At 36.9% G+C, this 26,513-nt stretch overlaps 1 protein-coding gene and 1 pseudogene across 11 annotated transcripts in view; one reads left to right on the plus strand and one right to left on the minus strand.

The window, feature by feature from the left end:
• Positions 1-26,513, plus strand: part of NF1 (neurofibromin 1) — a 248,922-nt gene that overhangs the window by 47,055 nt on the left and 175,354 nt on the right. For all 11 annotated transcript variants that reach the window (XM_023243531.2, XM_023243534.2, XM_045044229.1 and 8 more), the window contains exons 2-7: positions 6,290-6,433; positions 8,117-8,200; positions 11,735-11,925; positions 18,289-18,395; positions 25,904-25,971; positions 26,223-26,298. In XM_023243531.2, coding sequence (XP_023099299.2) covers positions 6,290-6,433; positions 8,117-8,200; positions 11,735-11,925; positions 18,289-18,395; positions 25,904-25,971; positions 26,223-26,298 — 670 coding nt within the window. The remainder of the gene's footprint in view (positions 1-6,289; positions 6,434-8,116; positions 8,201-11,734; positions 11,926-18,288; positions 18,396-25,903; positions 25,972-26,222; positions 26,299-26,513) is intronic.
• Positions 524-919, minus strand: LOC111557734 (annotated as a pseudogene).

Raw genomic sequence — 26,513 nt, forward strand, 5'->3', positions numbered from 1 at the left:
CTTTGGATTCTGTGTCTCCCTCTGTCTCTGCCCCTCCCCTGCTTGTGCTCTTTTTCTCCCTCAAAAATAAACATTAAAAAAAGTTTTTTTTTAAATAAAAAATAAAATCTATTGAGACGTAATTTTTTGGTCTACACGTGGTCATCCTGGAAAATGTCCCATATGTACTTGAGAAGAATGCATATTCCATTGTTTGGTAGAATGTTCTGTGTATGTATGTTGGGTCTAGTTGGCTTATTGTGTTAAGTCGTCTGTTTTCTTCTGTCTGGTTGGTTTCTCCATTATTTTGAGTGGTGTATTGAAGTCTCCAACTATTAGTGCAGAACTAATTTTTTCTTTAATTCTGTCATTTTTTGCTTCTTATATTCTGATGGTCTGTCATTAGGTGGGTAAATGTTTATAATTATTATATCTCCTTGCTGTACTGAACCTTTTATTAATATACAGTGTCCTTCTTTGTCTCATATATTTTTTTATAGTTTTATGATTTTGTTAACACAAATACTACATGCACATAAGCTGTCTATTCATTTTCTTTGCTACTCAGCCTGGCATTGGGATTGGTGACTCGGATGGCCAGCTGGGCTGCTCTTTTGGCCTTGCAGTTCTTGGAGGAGACACTGTGAGCAATCTGTGTACAGTAAGATCTGTTGCACATCGGCACTTCAAGCACCTTGATGTTGTGAACTAGGAACTTCTGGAAGCCACTGGGCAGCATGTACTTTGTTTTCTTTTTGCTCCTATAACCAAAGTTGGGCATCAAGATCTGGTTCTTGAATCTTCTCTACACCCTATTGTCAATGCCTGGTTTCCACCAGTTATGGTTAATTTTGACATATTGTTCTGCCTGGTGCCAGATGAAGTTCTTGGTCCTCTTTTTAATGATCTTGGACTTGACTAGAGGTTTGAGGGTGAACATGATGCCATATAGGAGATGGCTGCCACCTTCACAGGCAGCGCTGAAGAAGAGAGGGGAAGGTCCTCCATAACTTGTTTTGATTGAAAGTCTGTTTGTCTGATAATTTGTATAGCTACCCCCACTCTCTTTGTAAAAACTGAAAGATTTATACGATCCGAAGAGAAACCAGAGTATTCTCTTTGGTTACCACTTGCATGGAATATCTTTTTCCATCCTTTCACTTTCAACATGTTTGTGTCCTTAGCTCTCGAGTCTCCCATAGGCAGCATGTAGTTGGGTCATGCGGGTTTTTTTTTTTTTTTAATTTTTTAAATTATTTTTTTATTTTTTCTGACAATCTCTGTCTTTTGATTGGAGAGCTTAATCCATTTACACTTAAAATAATTACTGATAAGAAGGGATTTACTGCTATCATTGTGCTATTGGTTTCCTTATGCCCTATGGCTTTTTTTGTCTCTCATTTTCTGCATTACTGTTTTCATTTGTGTTTATTTTTTGTAGTGAAATGTTTAAATTCCTCTCTCATTTCCTTTTTGTGTATTCTACAGCTATTTTCTTTGTGGTTACCATGGGGATTACATTTAACATCCTAATGTTACAACACTCTCATTTGAATTTATACCAGCTTAATTCTGTGTTTTGACATTTAAATGGCACGTATTCATGTAACCATCACCATGGTCAAGATGTAAGAAGTTTCATCACTCAGAAAATTTCCTCATATCCCCTTTGGCCAGCAGAGTAGATGGTGGCAAATCCTGAGGGGAACATCTGTTGTCTTATAGGGAAGAAGCCTTTGAATTGTCTTCAAATGAGTTTGTGGAGTGCCTCCTCTTAGTAAGCAGTGATGGGCTAGTATTGTAGACTGGGGGGTTCAGGGGAACCTGGAAATACGAGATTTTGGGGGAGCACAGTTCACTTGTTTGCATTCATTTGTCAGAGTCTTATTCTTAACCCTCAGGACTCTGGTCTCGGCATAGCAGATGTGTCCTGTAGGGCATTTAACCTTCTTTGAAGCCCAGCAACTCTGATAACTAAGTGTTGGTTCTGGTCCTTGGGTTTCTCTGTCCTCCTGCTGTAAGAAAGGAGACCATCTTTATATGCTTCTGGAGAGACCTTTTGGCTTATATGCCTAGCTTCTAATTGGCAGTTAATCAGCTTTTTGTTATCTTTTTTATTTTTTCTTCCAGTGAGCAAAGGGTTTAGTAATACTCTTATAGTTTCATTGCTTTTGTAGTTACGATTTTTCCTTCACTGCCAGCTTTAAAATCCCATCTGAGCACCTGCAGCCAGCTGCCCTGGAAGCCTAGTGTAGGATGTTCATTAAGATCTTCCTTTGGGATCAACACCTGGGAGGAGGGAGGATTGGACAGATGCAGAATTCATGGTGCAGTGTAGGTCTGGTGAAAACTGAAAGATTTATACGATCCGAAGAGAAACCAGAGTATTTGTTCATCTCCTTTCGGGAGCTCTGATGCTAGAATTGGTTCTTCTGAGTTGCCCAGAATTGGGCTGAGGTGCTTAGGCCTTTATATTGCCCTATCAGTTGGTCGTTGGATGTGGGCTGCCCAGGAAGGGTTTCCCTTAGGTAGGATCATTCTTTGCGGCTGAGGCAGTCCCTGAAGGACTGACTGAGCACTGCTAGCAGTTAAGGCAACAAGTCCTTCCCCGAAGGGGAGCTGGGCAGCACATCAGCGTCTGCTACAATTCCTCTGTCTTCACTAAGAATGATTATATCATTACCTTGCTTCTCCTAGATTCGGGTTTCATTTGTTCCAGAATTTGTTTTAGTTTTTTTAGTATCATTATGAACTCATGGATATAAATAACATATACTTAACAGACTTTATGTTGACTTACACATATAGAAGGATGTACAAATGTATGTAAATATACAGCTTAATAAATGTTGACAGTGTGAACACATCAGTGGAACTTGTATAGTGCTGGCAATCAATAGGTCCTTCTTTCCTCTGCATTTCCTTCTAGTCATTACCTGTTCTTTCCAAGGGTCTCTAGTATCCTGACTTGAATTTAGCATGTCGTTGAAATTTGTGTAACAAAGTCACACAGTAAGTGACATTTTGTTCTGACTTCTTTTCATTCGTATATTTGTGAGACTAAGCTTACGGTTGTAAATCATTTATTTTTATTGGTATACAGTTTTTCTTTGAATATACTGCTTTTGAAAAAAACATTTCTGCTATTGATAGACACTTGGAGTGTTCTCAGTTTATGAAAGGGCTGTTTTAAACATTCGTACATATCTTTCGGTGAACATATATACAAATACACCTAAGGTATAGGTATATACCTAGTGAAATTGCTAAATGTGTATATGTTCTGTTTCAGTAGATAATGCCAGACATTTTTCAAAACAATTATTGACTTACACTCCTACTAGTAATGTATAAGAATTCCAGTTGCTGGGATGCCTGGCCGGCTCAGTTGGTAGAGAATGCTACTTTTGATCTCAAGGTTGTGGGTTCAAGCCCCATGTTGGGTGTAGAGATTACTTAAATACATAAATAAACTTAAAAAAAAAAAAAGAGTTCCAGTTGCTGCAGTTTGCCTGTTTATGTAGGATGTAACCCTCCAAAGCTTATGGTTGAAAGCTGGGTATATTTACTGGGTCCCCTCCACTAGCAGGTTCTGAAGTCTAATTTTTTGTCTTCCTGAGGCTGTGAGACTTTAAAATTCTGCTTTGCTTTTCAGAAGTTTTTGGCTTACCTTTTAACCCTTTTCCACCACTTAGGCATTTCAGGCCCCCTCATGTCTTCGGTTTTGTCACTTCAGACCTCATTGTCAACCCAAATCTCTGATGGCTCCTATTTGCCTCAACAGAGGTACCTTAGAACGTGACTTTCTGGCACGCTTTCATTCTCTATTGCAACGTTATTCTGTCTCTTATTTTTTCTCATAGTGACTTCACATGTGATTTGACCACATTCTTTCTATGTGAACTTACTTTTCCTGAATTGGTGAGAGGGAGCTGTGAGCCAGGAGAGCTTTTTATCTTCGTGGCTCTAGAGCTCTTCTGTTACTTTCATGAAATGAGATACATCATCTCATCCTTTTTGAGCTCCTTAGCTGTCTTCCTTTTTACCACCTTTATGTGGCCTTTTTTCCTTTGCCCCGTTGTCCCTATTGGAGTGAATCTCAGCAATTTCTTCTCAGTGTGGGCTTCGCCCTAAAAGGGGGTGCTTCTTCAGCTGGTTAGTTTAGAAGTGTGCTGCCCGGTGGTGTCCAGTGGCTAATTAAAGTTAAATTTAAGTAAATAGAAGTAAACATTTGATTCCTCATGTGCATTAGCCATGTAACAGGTGCTCAGTAGTCACACGTGGCTATAGCTACTGTATTGAGCATTGTTGATATAGTATAATCTCACCACAGACAGTTCTGTTAGACAGTGGTGGCTTAAAGTGTGCTCTGTTCTCTTCAGGCATTAGTGTAGACCTTTCGCACTCATGTGCAAATTGCAATATGCAGAAAGCCCCCTGTGTTTCAGCTAACGTTCTTTTTTTTTTTTTTTTTTTGTCAGTGAATGTTCTTAAGTTGGCCTGTTGTACTTTTCATTGAGGGTGGAATAGAATTTTGGTATTTTCCTCTTGTTGGACCCATTATACATTCAGCTTTCTTTTGCAGAGATACTAATACCACACCAGTTTTGTAGCTCTAAGTGGTTTGTTGCTATTTGCTTGTTTTTTGGGGTTTGTGGGTACCTTGTCCCCTGCTTTATGGAGTTCACCTATTCAAATGCTAATTTCATCTGGAAGCACCCTCAGAAACACACCCAGAAATGATGTTTAGCCAGATATCTGTACATCCTATGAGCCAGTCAAGTTAAGGTATAAAATTAACCATAACAGAGGGAGTTGGGGAGATTTACAAGTTACATTGCAGCCGCTGCCTTCTTCTAAAAGCCCCTTTCAGATTCAGCACGCTGCCCCCCACCAACCTTTAAAATTAACATTATGTAATTCTGTAGCTCCTGTTCTGCCCCTTCTAACCCTAAAAAGTCTTCCTCTCTTTTATTTAGTATTTATTATCAAGTTAGTCACTTGTTACTGACTAGGCAGACTTGCGCATGTCATTGGGTCTCTTTCCACCTTTAGTTGCACCATTTTAAAAATGAGAATGCTGGACGCAGGTTTGTTTTCTCACAGAGGAACCTCAGCGGTGTTCTCTTAGCGTTAGCAGGATCTAGTATTTATTTTAAAAAAAAAATTTTTTTTTTCCAACGTTTATTTATTTTTGGGACAGAGAGAGACAGAGCATGAGTGGGGGAGGGGCAGAGAGAGAGGGAGACACAGAATCAGAAACAGGCTCCAGACTCTGAGCCATCAGCCCAGAGCCCGACGCGGGGCTCGAACTCACGGACCGCGAGATCGTGACCTGGCTGAAGTCGGACGCTTAACCGACTGCGCCACCCAGGCGCCCCAGGATCTAGTATTTAAACAGTAAATATATTCATGATACTTTCAATGGAAAATGCTACTTTTGTTTGATACTTTATTTGTTTATTTTTTTTTTGATGTGTATTTTTAAGAGGGCTTGAGTGGGGCTGGGGAGGGGTAGAGAGAGAGGGAGACACAGAATCTGGAGGCAGGCTCCAGGCTCTGAGCTGTCAGCACAGAGCCTGACATGAAGGTTGAACTCCCGAACTGCCAGATCATGACCCGAGCTGAAGTTGAGTGCTTAACCGACTGAGCCACCCAGGTGCCCAGAAAATGCTCCTTTTGAACGGAGTAGAGATGAACTTCTTGGCAACGTGACTTAACTCATTCTCAGATAAATGTAAATGTGGCGACCTTAAGAGAGATTTTTTCCATGAGACTTAACTGTTTGTTGTTCTGTTACTCCCTCAACTGTGTACTTGTGGGTGATCGTCTTACCTGAGTTTGTCTTACTGTGTTTACTCCTGGTTATACAGTTCTCATTTCTGAACGATCTGCACTTATTTCCCATTAATTGATTAGAGGTCTGGGGCATAGATTTTCTTGGTCTGTTGTTGTTTTAAGAGTTCAGTGTTTAAGGGAAAGGATTGTATGCATTCTCTGAAATAATTTTTAGCTACAAGGAAATAGCTCTATTTCTGTGAGTCATCATCTCTCTTATGTAATGCTGGGTAAAGTTTTAATTTTGTAGGTAGAGATTTACAATTTCCAGACGGAAAGCTACAAAAATTGAAATTTCAAGAGAGTTGTAGATTTGCTAGAAATGCTAATCTATATTGAAAATTGGAGTTTGAGATACAAATGTAGGTAACCGTGACTGATAAGAATTTTCCTCAAACCTCATGATTTTCAGTGAGAAATCATTCTTTTTAGTCCTTTTCATGTGTAAGCTAACATTTTCTTTTTCCCTTAGCTTCCAATAAAAACAGGACAGCAGAACACGCATACCAAAGTCAGTACTGAACACAACAAGGAATGTCTTATTAATATTTCCAAATACAAGTTTTCTTTGGTTATCAGCGGCCTCACCACTATCTTAAAGAATGTTAACAATATGGTGAGTATTTGGGCTATTGTTTTGTGGGGGAATTTGTTTTGGTTTGTTTTTGATTTAAAGATTTGGAGCAGCATATTTTGAAGTATGGAAAGTCCTTTTCTGTGGACTCCGGATATAAACATTCACCATTGTATTTTGTGGGTGAGCACAGGTAACCTTTTAACTTTCATTTTAGTTTTTGATTCTTTCTCTTAGATCCTTCTCTTATTTGTGACCCTATCTTCTTTTCTTTTTTTTTTTTTTTTTTTTTTTGGTGGGGGGAATTAAGATTTCATATAGACTGTAGGTCGTATATGAATTGATCATGGAGTAATCTTTTAAAATATTTTTTTTTTAGTTTCTTCTTTGAATATTTACTTATCAGGTTGCCCTAGTCCTAAGTAGATGATAAATATGACCTTGTAGTGATAAAATGTGAGATTGCTTTTATGAAGATATTGTTTTATTTCCTTCCTCCTGTAACCTGTGACAAATTCTATAGTAGTTCAAGATCCCATTGTTGAAATGATTTTCCTCAAATAGTCATTTCATCAAGTAATTCCACTGTCACAAGCTCCCAGTTGCCTTTTTTTCTGTTTTATAAAATCGATTTACATTCCCTAGGCTACAAGTTATTCCAGTATATATTTCTCCTATATCTCGCAGGTGATCTGTCTTCTCTGTCAATTTCTAAAACCTCCTTCATACTCAGTGCAAAACAACCGATCTAGGTGTTTCTTGATTAATTCTAAACTGCTTTTCCTGTCTTTAGCACTTATAACCACAATTTATATTGTTTGTATTGAGCATTGAGACTGACTTCTGGTTGTAGATTGTGAGACTCAGTCCCATTTTTGCAGTCACATCATCTTTGGTGTGTGTTCTTTTTAAAAACTTGGTTAGACAATGCCCTAAACGTAGAAAACTGATAAACTGGAGGTGTGAGCAGTCATTTGCCATACAAAGAAATTTTTTCTTTATAGAAAAAATTAAGATTTTCTGAAGAAAGCAGAACCTCTTAGGAACCTCTACAGAAACACATTTAAGATTTTGTGGATCTCTTCTGTTGCAGTGTGTGGGGCATGGTGATAGGATGTTCCTTATATAAATATGTGGCTGTGTTCCCAGTTAGATGAAAATATTTGAATATTTGGAACCTTCTTTTCAAAAACAAAAACAAAAGCAGTATTGTGATATTGGCATTCATTTAGTGCTTACTGAATAAACTGACTTTTGGAAACCATAGTTTCTTGTTGGTAAATAGCACAGTATTAAATTTAAGGATAGTGAATGCCTAAAATTCACTGTAATTGGTATCCTAGTATTTTGTTCCTGTAAGAATTTAGACTTTGATTATCTTGTGGCATCAAAGTTAAATGTTCAATTCAAGATTCTGGTTCAGATCTATATGTATTTCTAAATCCTATGTATTTTTAAAGTATAAGCAAAAGTTATTTTCTTTTACTGTTACAACACTAATGACAGACTGTAATAAATGCCAGCATTTTCATTTGCCTGGCAATATTCTTTCAGCATTAAGATAAAATACAAATAATAGATTTAAATACAGTCTAATCTGGGAGGTAAAATGGAAAACATGATTTTTTTTTTTTTTCTTAATCCTTCGTCCCTTTTCAGATATGTGCTGATTTGTAGTAGGGAATAGTAGCCAACTTTTAGTGTTGTGAATATCTTTTCTTTTAGAGAATATTTGGAGAAGCTGCTGAAAAAAATTTGTATCTCTCTCAGTTGATTATATTGGATACACTGGAAAAATGTCTTGCTGGGGTAAGTAAATCTAAAATAGGCAGATTTTGTGAATTCAGTTTTGAGAATGATCTGCTGTACCAAAATGTATATGGACAAGAAAAGTCCTATGGATTTTTTTTGCCTAAGACATATGAGTACGAATTTTGTTAACAAAGTTAACAGAGTGCAGACAAGTTTTCAAGAGAAACTTATTTTCTTATCTTTTGTAAATAGATACTAAGTTTATTTATAAAGTGTTAAGCTTGAGCCGCATATCTGTTTCAGGTTGTTTTTTTTTTTTTTTTTTAATTTTTTTTTTTTTCAACGTTTATTTATTTTTGGGACAGAGAGAGACAGAGCATGAACGGGGGAGGGGCAGAGAGAGAGGGAGACACAGAATCGGAAACAGGCTGCAGGCTCTGAGCCATCAGCCCAGAGCCCGACGCGGGGCTCGAACTCACGGACTGCGAGATCGTGACCTGGCTGAAGTCGGATGCTTAACCGACTGTGCCACCCAGGCGCCCCTGTTTCAGGTTTTTTAGAAGAGTTTATGAAAAAAGCCACCATTTGACTTACTTAATTTCTCCAGATATTGTTAGGCCTGTAGCATTGGTTAGCTGTGAAAAAATGTGACAGGAAGACCAGGAGTAATCTTGTCTCTTTCCCCATTTTAGTATTTTATCTGATTTTAGGGTTTTACTTTTCAAATCTATATAAAAGGAGACTTTAAAAAATTATAACTATTGCTGATAGATCCTACCTGAAGAACACTTTTTTTATGTACATATGAACATACAAAATAGATACGGGGAGGAGTAGTTGAATACAAAACAGTTCTTTCTTCGGTTTCTTCTGAATAGTTACCTCATTATGTTTCAACCATGACTTAATTAGAATTTGTCAAGAATATTTTCGTTGTATAAAGCAAGGTGATTCTGTACTTAGCGGCCTTAATTCTTACCGGAACATGGTAGGAGCTACCTTCATTTTAAATGTCTGTTCACTAAATATTAGAGTTTAAATTATTATATTCTCTCTTCTTTGGCATGTCTTTTGCCTTTATTCAGAATTGCTTCTGTATTCTACATGCTACAGTTTTCTGTGGTAAACCTTGTTGGGAGGCACTTGGAGGCGAGGACTGATTGTGTGGTTGAGAAGAGAGGGAATGGTCAGCAGTGTTGGAGGAAGGGGTAGAGTATGGAGTTGGAAAAATAATTACATCCATTCCACTGTACATCCTGAGAAAAGAGACATGTTTTACACTATAGGCCACCAAACCTCAGCATAATGTTTTAAACTTTTGTTGACCCTTGACCGTATTCCAAAATTGTCAGACAGTGTTAATAGGTTTTCTGCTTAAATCGAGGGTAAGCTAGTTCTGTTTTTAGCTTGGTGCTTTCTATTAATTTGTGGTGTGCTGTGGTTCATTTGTAAAATGGAGTGAAAGAGCAGAAGCACTGTTAAATAGGATGATGTAATTGTGAAGATGGACAGTTTAAACTTACCCTGAATCAGTTCTCTGTATTCCTCTTGTTGCTTTGATTGTAAATACCAGTATATGAGCCATATCCGTGTTTGAATGGAGGTCCCATAGCTCTTCTCTGTTAACATTTATAACTGAGAGGTAATGGTCAATATATTTTGGAGAATGATTACTGCTATTATTGGCTCTTGTTTAATTGATACTCTTTGGAGATAGCCTAACTGAAACTCTAATAAATGGGCATGGTATAACTTATATAATACATAAAATATATGTTACTTTGTTCTGTTGACAATGTATAAATTTTTTTCATTGAATTTACAATTAAAAAACAATGCTATTCATATCATCGAACAGTTGCGTTTTTCGGAATTGCCTTCAATAATTTTATAGTTGTCTGTTGATTTTCATTTTTAGATTGAAGTAAGTTGAGGTAGTTTAAGAAGAACAGCCTACAAGTGCATGTTTATCATATAAGTAGTTGAAATAACTGAGTGAAAATGATCAAATATTTACCAAAATCACATGAGTAAAATTTTGTAGAATTTGAGGATTCTTTGTTCCTACATGTATGACCATTATTCAAAAGATTGCATACTTCTGTAATTATTACTTGTTTATTAATTGGAGTTTCAACATTTCTCTTGTTTGATTGGCCTATAAGATATTGGCATCGCCACTTGAATTTTGCAGGGTTTTATGATGTCTCTTTATTTGCTGTCCATATTTTTCAGTGTGTTTACATCTGAAAACACTTGGATTACAATTACAGAATCAAGCATAGCACACAGTTGTCCAAAATTTTGCTCTTGGTCATCATGCTTGGTATATCAAAATTGTCATTCTTACATGAATATTAGCTGTTAGGTGATACGGAACAGTATATCTGCAGGATAGCTTCTCTATTGGTTATTTTGTTAATTATAGACATTTCCTTTATAAAGTAGAGATCTTGGTGTTAACACCAAAATTATCAAGCTTGGTGTGTCATTAATATTGGGACCACCTGGGATTATGTGCTCCTGATTTGATACAATATGTACTTTGCCGAATTACCTGAATGTTTAATCTGAATCTAATCAGACTATTAGATTTAGGTCCCAGCTACAGAAAATACAGTAACTAGAAAGACAAGGCACACTACAAAGAAAAAATCGAATCAACAATATGGAACATTTTGTAAGGCCCATTTTCTTAAATCAATGTTATGGAAAGTAAAAATGAAGTATAAGGAGTGTGTGGTGGGGAGAGATTGTTTTAGCATAAAGAGAGTAAAGGAATCATGCTGCAATCATCTGAACCTTTTTTGGGTCCTGACTAAATTAAAAAGAAGCTATGAAAGACATTTTCGGGGCAGTTGGGGAAATTTGAATATAGATTGGGTATTAGCTGATACAAGGGGAATTGGTTTTTGTTTTTGTTTTTGTATTTTTGTTCTTTGATGTGATTGTATTGAAGTTATATTGGAGAATGTCCTTATTTTTGAGAGATGCTAAGGTACCTATGGACGAAGTGTTATAATGTTTGTAACTTACTTTGAAATGGCTCAACCAAAATAAAATTATTTGTAATAAGTACATATCTATGTGTTTTAGGCAGTCCTCTAAAAGGCAGGTGTGATTGCCCATCCAGGAATGTATTTGGATTTGAGACAGATGACACAATGCACTCAAAAATGAATATGAATAAAGTTTTTTTTAGAACTCACAATAAACTTGGGATTCCCAGGAGTGGGAAGGCTTATTATGTAGGGAATTGGTGAACAGGGAACAAACAGGACTAGTGGTGGTGGTGGTGTGGGGGATGATGCTGGGGAGGATGGATGGGAGCCTTTATTGTGACTCAGAGGTCAAAGATGGAACCATTCTCTTTATTAGACTAACTATAGGTGGATACAGCAAACACGATGAAGTATTAACAGTTGTTGAATCTAGGTGATGGATGTGTTATTGTATTGAACTACCGTATGAATATATCATTGTTCACTATTGTATGTCAAGTCTAATGTATGCTTGAAAATTTTCATAGCAGAGAATCTTTACATGTAAATTTAAGAAAGTTACAGAATTATGTGATTATTTCTATTTTAGCAACCAAAGGACACAATGAGATTAGATGAAACGATGCTGGTCAAACAGTTGCTGCCAGAAATCTGCCATTTTCTTCACACCTGTCGTGAAGGAAACCAACATGCAGCTGAACTTCGGAATTCTGCATCTGGGGTTTTATTTTCTCTCAGCTGCAACAACTTCAATGCAGTGTTTAGTCGCATCTCTACCAGGTTAGTGTGTAAATGTACATAGGACTGTTGCAGGTAATAAAATTTTAGAAGTTTTCTTTTGTCTGCATAAAAACAAAAAGTTGACAGAAATGAATTTGACTTGGGCTTTTGTATAAATTTTATGCATTGATTTCTTTGAAAGTTTTATTGTGCAACATTGTGATATTGATGTGTACAATTGTGAGTACTGTTAGGAGGTTGAAAGTCCAAATTTTAGGATGATACATCACCCATAATTAGGTTTTTGTTTTGAACACTAGGTTTGAGGTTTTGGTTGGCCTTTCTAACATTTTATTCCTTTAAATGGAATTAGCTAATCAGATTAGCTAATCAGATAGAATAACTGATAAGAGTAGTCAGAATTCCAGTGACCTCCCAGCTCTGTTCTTTATCACAAGATTCTAAGTTACCAAACGAAAACAAAACCTAGCAATATGGAAGCACAAGGAAGTAAGTAATTTGCAAAGTAGACTTCTCCAGAAAGTGGACTGTGTTCTAAGTGTATGAATTGTAAAAGCTCCTTTTTTTTTTTTTTTTTTTTTTTTTTTTTAGTATTTACAACAAATGTGCTGTTTTATTCTCATACTATCTCTGAAATGTAGGTGATACTTCCCCCAGTTTACAGATAAGCAACGAATACCCAAAGAATTTATCAAGGCGGTATGTCAAACCACGGAGGACCCAAAATTTTTAAGTCAGACTGGTCAGAGTCTATTAGGTTCGTTATATTAGACTGCTACTCTAAACTTCCATTTTAACCATATTTTTACTGTTGTGCTTCAAGTTTATATGATAAATATTATTTAAGCTTTTACTGATAAAAATCACTATGTGATATGCTATAGATGGGAAGAAATTGGTATATAGATGGTGCTCTATGGAATAGAATTATAACTGATGGTAGCAGGTAATTCTGGAACTTGCTTTCTTACCAATGATTTGCCTATCGTATACAGGTACAGTCAAATGGGTCCTTAATTATGTTTGTTTATTCTTTGTTTACTGGTACATCTTTTATCCTTTGACTTGTCTGTGTTGTGTGAACAGCAGGCTTCCATTAGTCAGCTTTGGTCATTCTTCCGTTGTTTTCCAACAGGTGTGAATGAGAACATACATCATAATTAGAAAATTTGTGCTGTAGTGTTTTGAGGACTTGGCTAACTTCAAAATCTTGCCATCTTTTTAATAAATACAACATTTTTATAGTCGTGATGCCAGGCAATAATATTCTTCAGTCCCTCTTCAGAACTGGTGCAAAGAAAATTAAAATTTTGTTCAATGGTGTAATAAGATTGATAATATTAGGTAATGTTTATACAATAGAAAATTGTCCTCATGAAATTTTTTGAGTGATAACATTTTATATTCTGAGTAATATTAAACTAGATGAAGTAGCAAGGTACCTGACGCCTAGGGAATAGGTGGTGTGAAACTGTAAAAGACAAAAAACAAAACCCCTTCTTTGTTTAAATGATGACTGTACCGGCTTATTTGAAATAATCTTACATTGAAGGTAGAAAATTATCAAAAGAATAAAATGTTTTTAGCATATCCAAGTATGAGTTGCTTTATAAAGCACAGCAAATATGCCACCTTTTAAAAACCTGAGAAATGTTCTAGTCACCCAAAGGTTTCATTTTATAGGATTTTGCAGCATTAGCACATGTAAATGTGTAACACATGTAAATATGCAACACATGTAAATATGCTTTTGTGTATTTTCCAAACCTAGTTCACAGTTTCCAGAAGAGAAGTTAAATGTCTCCAAAATAAGCCAGTTTCTTTAGCTTTCAGGGGGCAGACTGCTCAGAAATGGGATCTGTGAAATACATGTTTCAGACGACTGCGTTTGCTGTTTAATTTAGCTTGTGCCAGACATAGGAGATGATCTTGTTAGAAGACCACTCACCTAAAAGACCATTCTGATGGTTTAATTTAGATACAGATATCTTATGACATTGCTGTCATAGGATTAGGTGGCTTATTGCAAGTGACTAGAATGGCAGTTTCTTTCTGAAGATTGAGTTTATATGTCATATAAATTAAATGGACCAATATCATGAACATTTGTTTGACTATTCTGCCTGTCCACAGATGTTTCTCTTTTAGGCTTAACATTAGCTTTTGATATTTCTTTTTTCTTTTTTTTAATGTTTATTTATTTTGAGAGAGCGCGAAAGAGTGGAGGAGAGGAGAGGCAGAAGAGAGAGGGAGAGAGAGAATCCCCAGCAGGCTCCTCACTGTCAGTGCAGAGCGTGATGCAGGGCTTTCGATCATGACCTGAGCTGAAATTGAGTCTGAACCCTTAACCAACTGAGCTACCCAGGTGCCCCTAGCTTTTGATATTTCTGTCCTTTGATTTTTTTAGGGGAATATGGACTACAGATCTTAAGTTTATTATTCTGCTGAAGTATATACATGTTCTGTGGCTCATAATACTCTTTGATGTAGAAGATCAGCTGCTTTCTCCACAGAATTGTTGCACACTCGTAATAGATCTAATTGTTTTGTAGTGGGAGGGTCCTGTGGAATATCTGATTTGACAAACCACCGGAAGCAGAAGACTCAGTGATTTTTTTTTAAAGTTTATTTATTTAGAGAGAGAGAAGGAGTGGGGAAGGAGTGGGGGGGGTGGGGGGGGGGGACAGAGGATACAAAGCAGGCACTGTGCTCATAGCAGAGAGTCTGATGTGGGGCTCGAACTCACGAACTGTGAGATCATGACCTGAGCTGAAGTCAGATGCTTAACTGACTGAACACTGACACTCCTGGGAGTGTCCTAGTGATGGTTTTTGCATTTACATTTGTTTTTGCCAAGTACCCAGCTCTGGACTTATTTTTTTGGTTAATTTCTCATCCCTGGATTGTATTGATAGTATAAATGTGGACCTCAAACCCTTATCAGGTAACAGCCCTTGGGTGACTTTTTCCCCTACCCAAAACTTAGCCAGAGCAGATAGACATCTTGTGCTGGTAGATTTTTTCTTCCCCCTTCCACCCTTCCTTCATTCTTTGACTCTCTCTGTGCAACCCTCTTTTAAGGAAGTGCATAGTTCTTGCTAGTCTTTTGTTTTTTCCAGGACCCCAGTTCTACTCCCTGCACTATTAAGGTATAAGGTTTTGTATTCAGTCCCATATAGATGTTAGACCAAAACCCCTAGGGTAAGGAGAGGAAAAAGCCTACCCACCTTTGTGCTTCCTTTGTTGCAAGATAAGACCGTGTCTTCAAAATCATCTCTGGTTTTCATTTTCCTCTTCATTTCTGGACCTGGGTGGATGGGTGGTGGTTGGGGTGGGGGGGGGGGTTTGTTTTCATTAATTTCTATATATTTAATTTATATATTTTTTAATTTTTATGTTTATTTTTGAGAGAGAGAGAGACAGCATGAGTGGGAGAAGGGCAGAGAGAGAGGGAGACAGAATCTGAAGCAGGCTCCAGGCTCTGAGTTGTCAGCATAGAGCTCGATACGAGGCTGGAACCCATGAACCCTGGGTTAATGACCTGAGCCGAAATTGGACGCTTAACTAACTGATCCACCAGGGGCCCCAATTTTAAATTTTTAAAATTTACTTGTTTTTGAGAGAGAGAGAGAGAGAGAGAGAGAGAGAGAGAGAACGAGAACATGAGTGGAGGAGGGGCAAAGAGCAAGGGAGACACCGAATCTGAAGTAGGCTCCAGACTCCAAGCTGTCAGCTTGAACTCCAGAACTGTGAGGTCATGACCTGAGCCAAAGTTGGATGCTTATCTGACTGAGATACCCAGGTGCCCCTCTTTTATTTCTATATACTTTAAATAACTTTTTGTTGTTACTCAGTTTATCTGTTCTTTCTGGATGCTTTAATGGTAAGTTTTCCATTTCACTTCTTTTGCTCAAACTACCCTTTGATTTCTGTGTTTCAGAAATGACAATTAAGCTTCAGAAAACACCCCTTTTCTATGGAAATACTGGGCTGTATAAAGAATTAAACTTTTCTTCCATTTTTCACAAATAACCACAAGAGTCAGCTTTTCAAAAGTTGGTGTTGCTGATTTATTAATTTGTGTTTCCTAAGGAATCCTATTCCATATTTCCTAGACTCTTTGCAGCAGCCGTGGAATTTTTAGCGTGTAAATCAGTATTGAGGACCCTCTTATTCCCAGTGTGAACTGCTAAGCTTTTCTCACCCTGATGATATGAAGAGCGTTAGTGTAAGTGCTTGGAATAGTTTTAATGTTAGCTATACATCTGCAGACTAAAGTGAGTGGAAGAGGAATTTGCGAAGGAAGGAATCGATTGATTTTATATTTAGCAACTGAAGGTTTAGTATGGTGAGTAATGCCAGTTTAAGATTGCATTAAAATGGTTACAATCCCAGTTAATATTATAAATAAGATTTTGTAGTATTTGTGCTTTTTCACCATCTCCCTGCAGTTACAAACATTAGTAATTCCATTTATCTGCTTACATTTTGATATCTATTAATTGAAATAATGAATATGCCTCATTAGGGAGCACAATTCAATAGATTAACAATGTCAACTTTTGAAAAGCTGACTTCTGTGGTTGTTAGTGAAAAATGGAGGAGAAATTTTTATTAAGGCTTATGTGAATTTTTTTATCAGTTAAAAAATATCTATATTTGTTGAGTGTTAAATTTTTCTACATTTGTGATAACTTCATATTTAAGGGAAATTTTGGGGATTTAGAAAGATTCTTGCCTTTATAGGAATAAGTTCGTGAAGGAGGGACATTAATCAAATAATCACATAAATACACACACAGATTGTGAAAATTGCAAGGACTAAAGGCTTACTCATTTTTTCAATACAAAGTAAATGTATCTTATAAATGTAGATAAAATATCATTCATGTTTCTTTTTTAAAATTTTTATTTTTTTTTAAATTTATATCCAAGGTAGTTAGCATATAGTGCAACAATTATTTCAGGAGTAGATTCCTTAATGCCACTTCCCCATTTAGCCCATTCCCCCCTCCCACACCCCCCTCCAGTAACCCTCTATTTGTTCTCCGTATTTATGAGTCTCTTCTGTTTTGTCCCCCTCCCAGTTTTTATGTTATTTTTGTTTCCCTTCCCTTATGTTCATCTGTTCTGTCTCTTAAAGTCCTCATATGAGTGAAGTCATATGATACGTGTCTTTCTCTGACAAATTTCACTTAGCATAATACCCTCTAGTTCCATCCACGTAGTTGTGAATGGCAAGATTTCATTATGATTGCTGAGTAATACTCTGTTGTATGTATGTGTATATATATATATATATATATATATGTGTGTGTGTGTGTGTGTGTATGTGTGTGTGTGTATATACATATATATATGTATATATATGTATATACACACTATACATATATATGTGTATATATATATGTATATACACACACACACCACATCTTCTTTATCCATTCATCCATCGATGGACATTTGGGCTCTACATATTTCGCTATTGTTGATAGTACCATTCATGTTTCTGAAGTTTAGCTGATGTGATCAGAAGTTAATAAAATTTATTTTATAATTTAAAATTTGAATTAGGGGCGCCTGGGTGGTGCAGTCGGTTAAGCGTCCGACTGCAGCCAGGTCACCATCTCGCGGTCCGTGAGTTCGAGCCCCGTGTCGGGCTCTGGGCTGATGGCTCAGAGCCTGGAGCCTGTTTCCGATTCTGAGTCTCCCTCTCTCTCTGCCCCTCCCCCGTTCATGCTCTGTCTCTCTCTGTCCCAAAAATAAATAAAAACGTTGGAAAAAAAAAATTTTAAATTTGAATTAAAAAATTTTTTGTTAAAGAAAAATTTCAAAAATACACATAACACAGAGAATAGTATTTCAAATACCTAGGCGTCTTTGCTTCACCAGTTATCCACATGCTATGATTTTTTTAAAAATAAAAATTATATGTATTTAAGGTATACAATGTGGTGATTTGGTTTGGTATATACACAGTGAAGCCTATGGTTCCTTTCATCATATCCCTTGAAATTAATTATGTACCTTTAAATTTTATAAGAAATATTTAATGTTGGGGTGCCTGGGTGGCTCAACTGGTTGATGTCTGACTTCAGCTCAGGTCATGATCTCATGGCTTGTGGGTTTGAACCCCGCATCGGGTTCTGTGCTGACAGCTTAGAGCCTGGAGCCAGCTTCCAGTTCTGTCTCTCTCTCTCTCTGCCCTGTCCCTGCTTGCGCTCTGTCTCTCTCTCTCTCTCAAAAATAACTAAACATTAAAAAAAAAAAATAACTATTTGTTGTCTTATTTTTGTATGTATATTTTCTCTTACAAATTTATCATTGGGGTGAGAAGAATCTGTTCAGTTCAGAGTTTTAGACTTTCCTTAAGATAAATTATTTTTGGTTTTTACTTTTCAGGTTACAGGAATTGACTGTTTGTTCAGAAGACAATGTTGATGTTCATGATATAGAATTGTTACAGTATATCAATGTGGATTGTGCAAAATTAAAACGACTCCTAAAGGGTAAGTGTAGATGTATATCTGAAACTAAACACTGTCGGTGAAAAGCCAGTGTTTTGAATGTACAGGTTTTTTGTACTAACTGTGTTGAACTGGAACATCAAGGTGGATTTGATAATGCACATATCCTTGTGAAATGGACAATAGTGCTTAATGGTTCAAAAATTTTTGAGCCTTTGAAAACAAAAAAAAAATGAGTATCTTAATTCTTGGCAATGGAAAGTTTTGTTCAACCATAATTTTTGCTTTAACAAAGAGAGCATAAAGGTGCTGTTACTTAATTTTTCTAGAATTTCATTACTTAAGGGTAGCCATACGTTATCGCAATTACCTGTTTAGCTGTTATAGTGCTAAAAGCAGGTAGTTTAGCAGGATATCAGTGTCATTACAGAATGGAACCAGAAGATTGTGATCTTATGACAAAAGGAAGAATTGCGTCAGGAATCTCATTTCTGACATTTGTGTTTTCAGATCTTTTAATGACTTTCTGACTTTATAGCATTATCAAGTCTCTTATCTTTCCAGTGCCTTTTGCTTCCTTGTACATTTCAGTTATAGTCCCTGAGGATTACATCTGAAGTTATATCCATGGGGATATTACAATGCTTAATATGTGATTTTGAAGCTTTGGGCAATGCTTTGTGTGATTATGTTGATGAAAATAAACAGTCACAAGGAATTGAGAGAATTTTTGTGGGAAACCTGAAAGTTAATATAAATCAAATATCAATGAGCATTATTAATAAACTGAGTATAAATACCTACATTCATTTCACACAAATTGTTTTTAGTTTTCTGTGATATTGAATCCTGTCTAATTTAAATGCGAAACTTTATAGTATATGATTCAACTTTTTAATTTTACTTTGTGTATTGATTAAGGAATTATGAAAAATGTTTCTAGTGTCTGACATAAAAGAAGATTTAGTTATATTAACTTTGAAAACCTCAACAGTTCTGCAGTGTCATTATCAAAACACTTTGTAATTTTTTCTTTTCTTTTTTTTTTTTTTTTGAGAGACAGCACAAGTTGGGGAGGGGCAGAGAGAGAGGGAGACACAGAATCTGAAGCAGGGTCCAGCACAGAGCCTGACGTGGGACTCCAACCCATGAACTGAGATCAAGACCTGAGCCAAAGTTGGGTGCTCAAACCACTGAGCCACCTAGGCGCCCCAGTGATAGTTTTCTTAACATTTGTTTTAAACTCAATAACTGGTTCACCAGAGATTTAAAAAGGCTGTATCTATATAGATCAATACTGTAAGGCTCTGTTCTATCTCTATTACCAATTTTAGGTCATTACTATTATAAAACCAAGCAACAATTAAATCACTTTCAGTAACTTTAATAAAGAAAGAAAAATGGATCATTTTAGCTATTATGTTAAGTGGATAGCAGTTGTTTTAGACTATAATAAACCACAAATCAATTCACAGTTGAAATTTTAAGATCTTAGTATCTATCAGTAAGCATTAAGAAGTTAAGGATGATAAAATTTAGAGATTTTCTTTCCATATAAAATTTCAGAAGTATATGTGGTTTTGTGGTTTTTTATAACTGTTTAGGGACATTTCAGAAATAAATCTAGGGGACAACTGGGTGGCTCAGCCAGTTAAGTATCCAACTTCGGCACAGGTCATGATCCCGTGGTTTGTGAGTTCAAGCCCCAAGTGGGGCTCTGTGCTGATAGCATGGAGCCTGCTTGGAGTTCGTTCTCTCTCCCTCTCTCGCCCTCTCTCCCTTCTCCCTCTCCCTTCTCCCTCTCCCTTCTCCCTCTCCCTCCTCCTCCTCCCTCTCCCTCCTCCTCCTCCCTCTCCCTCCTCCTCCTCCCTCTCCCTCCTCCTCCTCCCTCTCCCTCCTCCTCCTCCCTCTCCCTCCTCCTCCTCCCTCTCCCTCCTCCTCCTCCCTCTCCCTCCTCCTCCTCCCTCTCCCTCCTCCTCCTCCCTCTCCCCTTCTCCCTCTCCCCTTCTCCCTCTCCCCTTCTCCCTCTCCCCTTCTCCCTCTCCCCTTCTCCCTCTCTCTATCCTTTCTCCCTCTCTCTATCCTTTCTCCCTCTCTCTATCCTTTCTCCCTCTCCCTCTCTCTGCCCCTCCCCCACTTGTGTGTGTGCACATGCATTCTTTCTCTCAAAAGAAATGAATAAACTTTATTAAAAAATTTTTTTAAAAAAAGATATCTAGATCTGGTTGTCCAGGAGTAGGTATTTGTTTAAAACCTCAGGTTTCATAGAGATGTTCAATCTGTAATAATTAATTTAAATGGTTCTCCATATTCAAATAAGAGAAACTAATTGTGTGAATAAATGACTCTTTTTATTGTGGTAAGTCATCCCCATTGGAATACAGCCCCCTCGTGAACATAAATTTAGGGTTTAACTGATAAATGTGTAAACTATAAAAAAAAAAAAAAAAAAAAAAAAAAAAAAACAACTGATGTTGAATAGGCCAGCAAAAGATGGCTCTAGGTGACAATGGTGAAAGGACTGGAAACTTCCTGTAATATGAATAGTAAAATTAGTAATGTGGTTTTTTTTTGTTCTGTTTTTTTAGTGTTTATTTTTGAGAGAGAGAGAGAGTGCGAGCAGGGGAGGGGCAGAGAGAGATGGGAGACACAGAATCCAAAACAGGCTACAGGCTACAGGCTCTGAGCTGTCAGCGCAGAGCCTGACACGGGGCTCGAACCCATGAACCTTGAGATCATGACCAGAACCGAAGTCAGACACTTAACTGACTGAGCCACCCAGGCGCCCCTAGTAATGTGTTTTAAATTCACTCCAACAGCATTTGTTGAGAAATTGTGTGCAAGAAACCATGCTAAGTGCTAGGTTTACAAAGATTAATAAAACATCTGTCTGTATGGAGCTCATGACCTGGTTTATGAGGGAAATACATTATCAAAGTATTTGCAAAGTAACGTGCCAAACACAAATAGGGTGAGCATAACATGAGGGAAGAGGTATGTGTTTGGGGGTGGGAGCGGTTAAGAGGAAAAGCGCAAGATAGGGAGGCGTAAGAGTAGGCCAGATCGTATTAATAAAGGCATGGTGATGTTTATTCCATGTTCAGCACGGGCCACATATCATTCTATGCAGTTTAATGCCTTTTGTCATCAATGCTTACGGTGACCCTATGAAGCAGATAGTATTATCATCCCCTATGTAGATGAGGAAATTGAGGCTTAAGTAACATTTCCAAGGTCAGACAGCTAGTGAGTGGCAGGGTTAGATTCATTTCACATCTGCTCATTTCTAGAGCCAAGTGTTACACCATTGTGCTTGTGGATTATGTGACTTTATTTTAATGGCCATGGGAAATGATGGAAAAAAAGGTTTAAGGTGGGATCAAGCTTTTATTTTAGATATACCACTTTGCTTGAAATTTGCAGGACGCCTTGGTAGAAGGTTGTATGAGCTTTTGGGACTTGGTCGTATGAGTGAGGAAGAAATGTGAGTGAGAAATGAAGGTAATGCAGGTCTGGATGGAATGGGATAGGGTGGGGATCAATTTGGTAATGGTATTTGGGAAGTAGAGCACACAAAATACATAAAATACATCACCTGGCATTTGGTGATTAATTTAGATACATGGGGTTAAAGAGAAGTATCACCAAGTATTACAGAACAAGCTGATTAAAGCAAGAAAGGAGAGGAGAGGTTGATGGCAGCATGGAAGGTAGCCAGGAAAATGACAAATTTAGATCGAAATTTATTGACTTTGAGGTGTGGGTAGGCTGTCCAGTCAGAAACTTGTACAACTAGAGTAATAAGACATATACAGGGGCACCTGGGTGGCTCAGTCAGTTAAGCGGCCGACTTCGGCTCAAGTCATGATCTCACAGTTCGTGAGTTCGAGCTCCGCGTCGGGTTCTTTGCTGACTGTTCATAGCCTGGAGCCTGCTTCGGATTTTGTGTCGCCTTCTCTCTCTGCCCCTCCCCCATTTGTACTTTGACACTCTCTCTCTCTCTCTCTCTCTCTCTCTCTGTCTCAAAATAAGTAAACATAAAAAAAAAATTAAAAAAAAAAGATATATACGTTGGAATTGAGAATAGACTACTGTGTACAACACATTCAAGCTGTCGTAAAGGTAAGGTTAACGAACTTGGAAGGCAAAAAGGCTCAAGAGTACTGTGAAGTCTACTGCCATCATCTGGAAATCAGAGGAGAGCAAGAGCAAAGAAAGTTGGAGGGATGTATTTTAAAACTGACTTAGAGAGTAAATCGCTCATTCGCAAGTCCAGAAAAATACGACCTTTAAATTATATACACAGTTTTATTGCTTGAAGACTCATCTCTATCTTAGAAATATACTTATGTAAATATGGTAAGTACCCGTGTCCCTTCATTAAAAGTCCATAAGGGGCAACAAAAACAAAAATAAACAAGAGAGACTACACCAGATTAAAAGCTTCTGTACAGCAGAGGAAACAGCAACAAAACGAAAAGGCAACCTACTGAATGGGAGAAAAATATTTGCAAATTGTATACTGGGAAAAGTTAATATACAAAATATGTAAAGAACTCATTCAACTCAATAACAAAAAAAATGTAATTAAAAAGTGGGCCAAGGACCTGAATAGATGTTTTTGTAAAGAAGACATATAGGTGGCTAACAGGTACATGAAAGGATGTTCAGCATCACTAATATCAGGAAAATGCAAATCAAAACCACGCTGAGATATCTCCTCACATCTCTTAGAATGGCTTTTATCAGAACAACAAGAAATAGTAAGTGTTGGTGAGGATGTGAAGAGGAAATCCTTGTACACTGTGGGTGGGAAGGGAAGTCAGTGCAGCTGCCATGCAAAACAGTATGGAGGTGCCTCAGAAAGTTCAAGGTAGAACTACAATATGATCCAGCAATTCTGCTTCTGGTTATTTATCCAAAGAAAATGAAAACATTGACTTGAGGACATATATGCACCCCATGTTCATTGCACTATTATCTTATACTAGGGAAGATAGATACAGAAACAACTTAAGTGTCCATTGACTGATGAATTGATGAAGAAGATATATGTGTGTGTGTGTGTATATATATATATATATGTATATATTTAAAATGTACATATGTTTATATTTATATAAAATATTGTATATATAAATATGTAAAATATAAAATATACTTTTATATTTATATATAAAATATAAAAATGTTTACATATGTACACATATAATATATAAGGTGGAATATATATATTATATATGTTGAAATTGAATGTTATTCAGCCATAAAAAAGAAGGAAATCTTACCATTTGTGACAACACGAATGGACCCTAAGGGAATTATGCTAAGAGAGAGACAAATACCATACAGTCTCATTATATGTGGAATCTTTAAAAAAACAAAACCAAAAACAACCAAATTCATAGATACAAAGAACAGATTAAGATTGGTGGCTGCCAGAAGTGGGGGAAAGGGTGAGGGTGACGGGCAAAATGATTTAAGGTGGTCAAAAAGGACAAACTTCCAGTTATAAAATAAAAAGTCATGGGGATGTAATGTACAGCACGGTGACTGTAGTTAATTGCGTATTTGAAGGTTGCTAAGAGAGTAGATCTTAAAAGTTCTCATCACAAGAAAAAAGTTGTGTAACTATGTATGGTGAGGAATGTTAACTAGACTTGTGACCATTTTACAGTATATACAAATACTGAATCATTATGTTGTATACCTAAAATTAGTATAACGTTTTTTGTCAATTATACGTCAATTAAAACAGAGTCCATAGGCGGAGTTCTCTGCCAAGGAACTGTTACCAGTAAAATAGTTTATAGAAGCCTCATCTTTTCCCTGTATAAATCTTTTTGTAGATGTGGACAATATATTGATGGAAGAGAAAGTATCTAAGATAGTCATATGGAGAAATGTTTAGTCTTTTTTTAAAAATGCAGTCTACTATTTTGAACAATCACTTGAGCAAAATAAAAACAAATATGTTAAATGATGAAAAGGATGGGCAAGTGACAGGTTGGCAGTATTTATCAAGAGTCTTAAAAAATATTCATCTCCTCAACCAGGCAGTTCTACTTCTAGATCTTATCCTAAAAAAAAAAAATTAATATGGAAAAGATTTGGACATAAAGTGTTTATTGGGGTGCCTGGGTGGCTCAGTCGGTTCGGTGCCTGACTTGGTTTCAGCTCAGGTCCATCCTGGGGTCGTGGACTTGGGCCCCTGTGACAGGCTCCTTGCTGGGTGTGGAGCCTGCTTAGGATTCTCTTTCTCCCTCTGCCCCTCTACCCTGCTCGTGCTCTCTCTCTCTCTCAAATTAAAAAAAAAAAGTGTTATTAGTGTTATTTATAATAGTGAGATATTGGAAATATCTTTTTTTTATTTTTTATTTTTTTCTTTTTTGAAAGAGAGCATGTGTGCAAGTGGGGAAGGAGCAGAGGGGGAGAGAGAGAATCCCAAGTAGTCTCCACGCTCAGCATGAGGCCTAACGCGGGCTCAATCCCATGACCCTGGGGTCATGACCAAGCCTCGAGTCAGACGCTTAACTGACTGAGCTACCCAGGTGCCCCAGTATTGGAAATACCTTAAACATATAATTGGAAAACGTTTAAATAACTTTAACCATCGACTTAAATATCCTGAAAGACAGACTATGGCTTTGAAACCCAATTCAATAATTTATTAGACCTGTAACCTCAGAAACACAATTTGCTCATCTGTAATATCTGAAAACGTTAAGATTTTGGAAGAATTAAGTGTATTAGATTGAAAATATCTGGCACGTTGTAACTGTTAAGTAATAGTTACTATCATACTTAGATTGTCAAATATATGTATGAGGAATTATCAACGATACGGGAAAAATTTGGGATACTATGTGAAATGAAGAAAACAGGTTTGATTTAGCTTTTAGTGTTACATATGCACTCAAAAATGGATGGAAGAAAGTTTACCAGACTGTTAACTGTGATTCTGAATGGTGGAAGCATGGATGATATTTTAAATTCCCCTTAGATTGTTGTGTAGTTTTTGAATTTTCTACAATGACATGTGTTTTATACTTAGTTATTAAAAACAAAAGAAAAAAGCAATCTTTGAAATTCAGGGCATATTTGCTTTTCATTGAATTTTGTCTTCAGTGGACATAGCCAGTGACGTTTTTGGTTTATATTAATTGTCTTTATCTTCACATTGCTTACAAATAATACTGGAACATGGGGGCACCTGGGTGTCTCAGTTAAGCGCCCGACTTCAGCTCAGGTCATGATCTCACAGTTTGTGGGCTTGAGCCCCACATCAGGCTCACTGCTGTCAGCACAGAGCTGGTTTCTGATCCTCTGTCCTCCCACACCTCCCTCCATACCTCCCCCCATGTGCATGTGCGCTCTCTCTCTCTCTCAGAAATAAATGAATACTAAAAACAAATAATACTGGAACGAAAGTTTGTATGTAAAAGGAGTGTTGGGTGTTTTGTTTTTGTTTTTCTTTACTAGTAGCTCTGAATTGTATTTGTGTTAACTAATTAATTTTAGAGTTAATTAAAAAAAATTTTTTTTTCCAGAAACAGCATTTAAATTTAAAGCCCTAAAGAAGGTTGCACAGTTAGCAGTTATAAATAGCCTGGAAAAAGTAAGTTATGACCTCCTTGACATTAAAGTTTTGTTAAATTTTGGTTATAAATGTTGCTGTCTTTACTATTTTAAGTCAAAAGTCATGACTTCAGTGGTAGTTTCACGTTAATATTTAGGAGGAATGCATTGCAGTATTCTTATGAAGGAAATTAGAGTTTGTAATATAATTGAGGTTGTAGGACATTTTATTTACTGTACCATGAAAATATCCCCGCTTTCATATAAAAACATATGTTTTGTTATTTGTAGGCATTTTGGAACTGGGTAGAAAATTATCCAGATGAATTTACAAAGCTGTACCAGATTCCACAGACTGATATGGCTGGTAAGGATAAGATTGACTTACTCATGTTTTAAACTCTTACTTATGAGGTAAAAACCTACCACTTTCAAGGTCATTTTTGTTAAGGTGCTTTTACATCTTGTCCCCTGATATCAAATAGGAAATAGTATCTTTCTCTTATATTTCAAAATGACCTTCAATCCTTTCCCTTTCCTTTGAGCAAATAGCAAAACAAGTTTGGAATGAAGCCCTAATCT

Source organism: Felis catus, chromosome E1, assembly GCF_018350175.1.
Source record: "Felis catus isolate Fca126 chromosome E1, F.catus_Fca126_mat1.0, whole genome shotgun sequence".
Taxonomy (NCBI): domain Eukaryota; kingdom Metazoa; phylum Chordata; class Mammalia; order Carnivora; family Felidae; genus Felis; species Felis catus.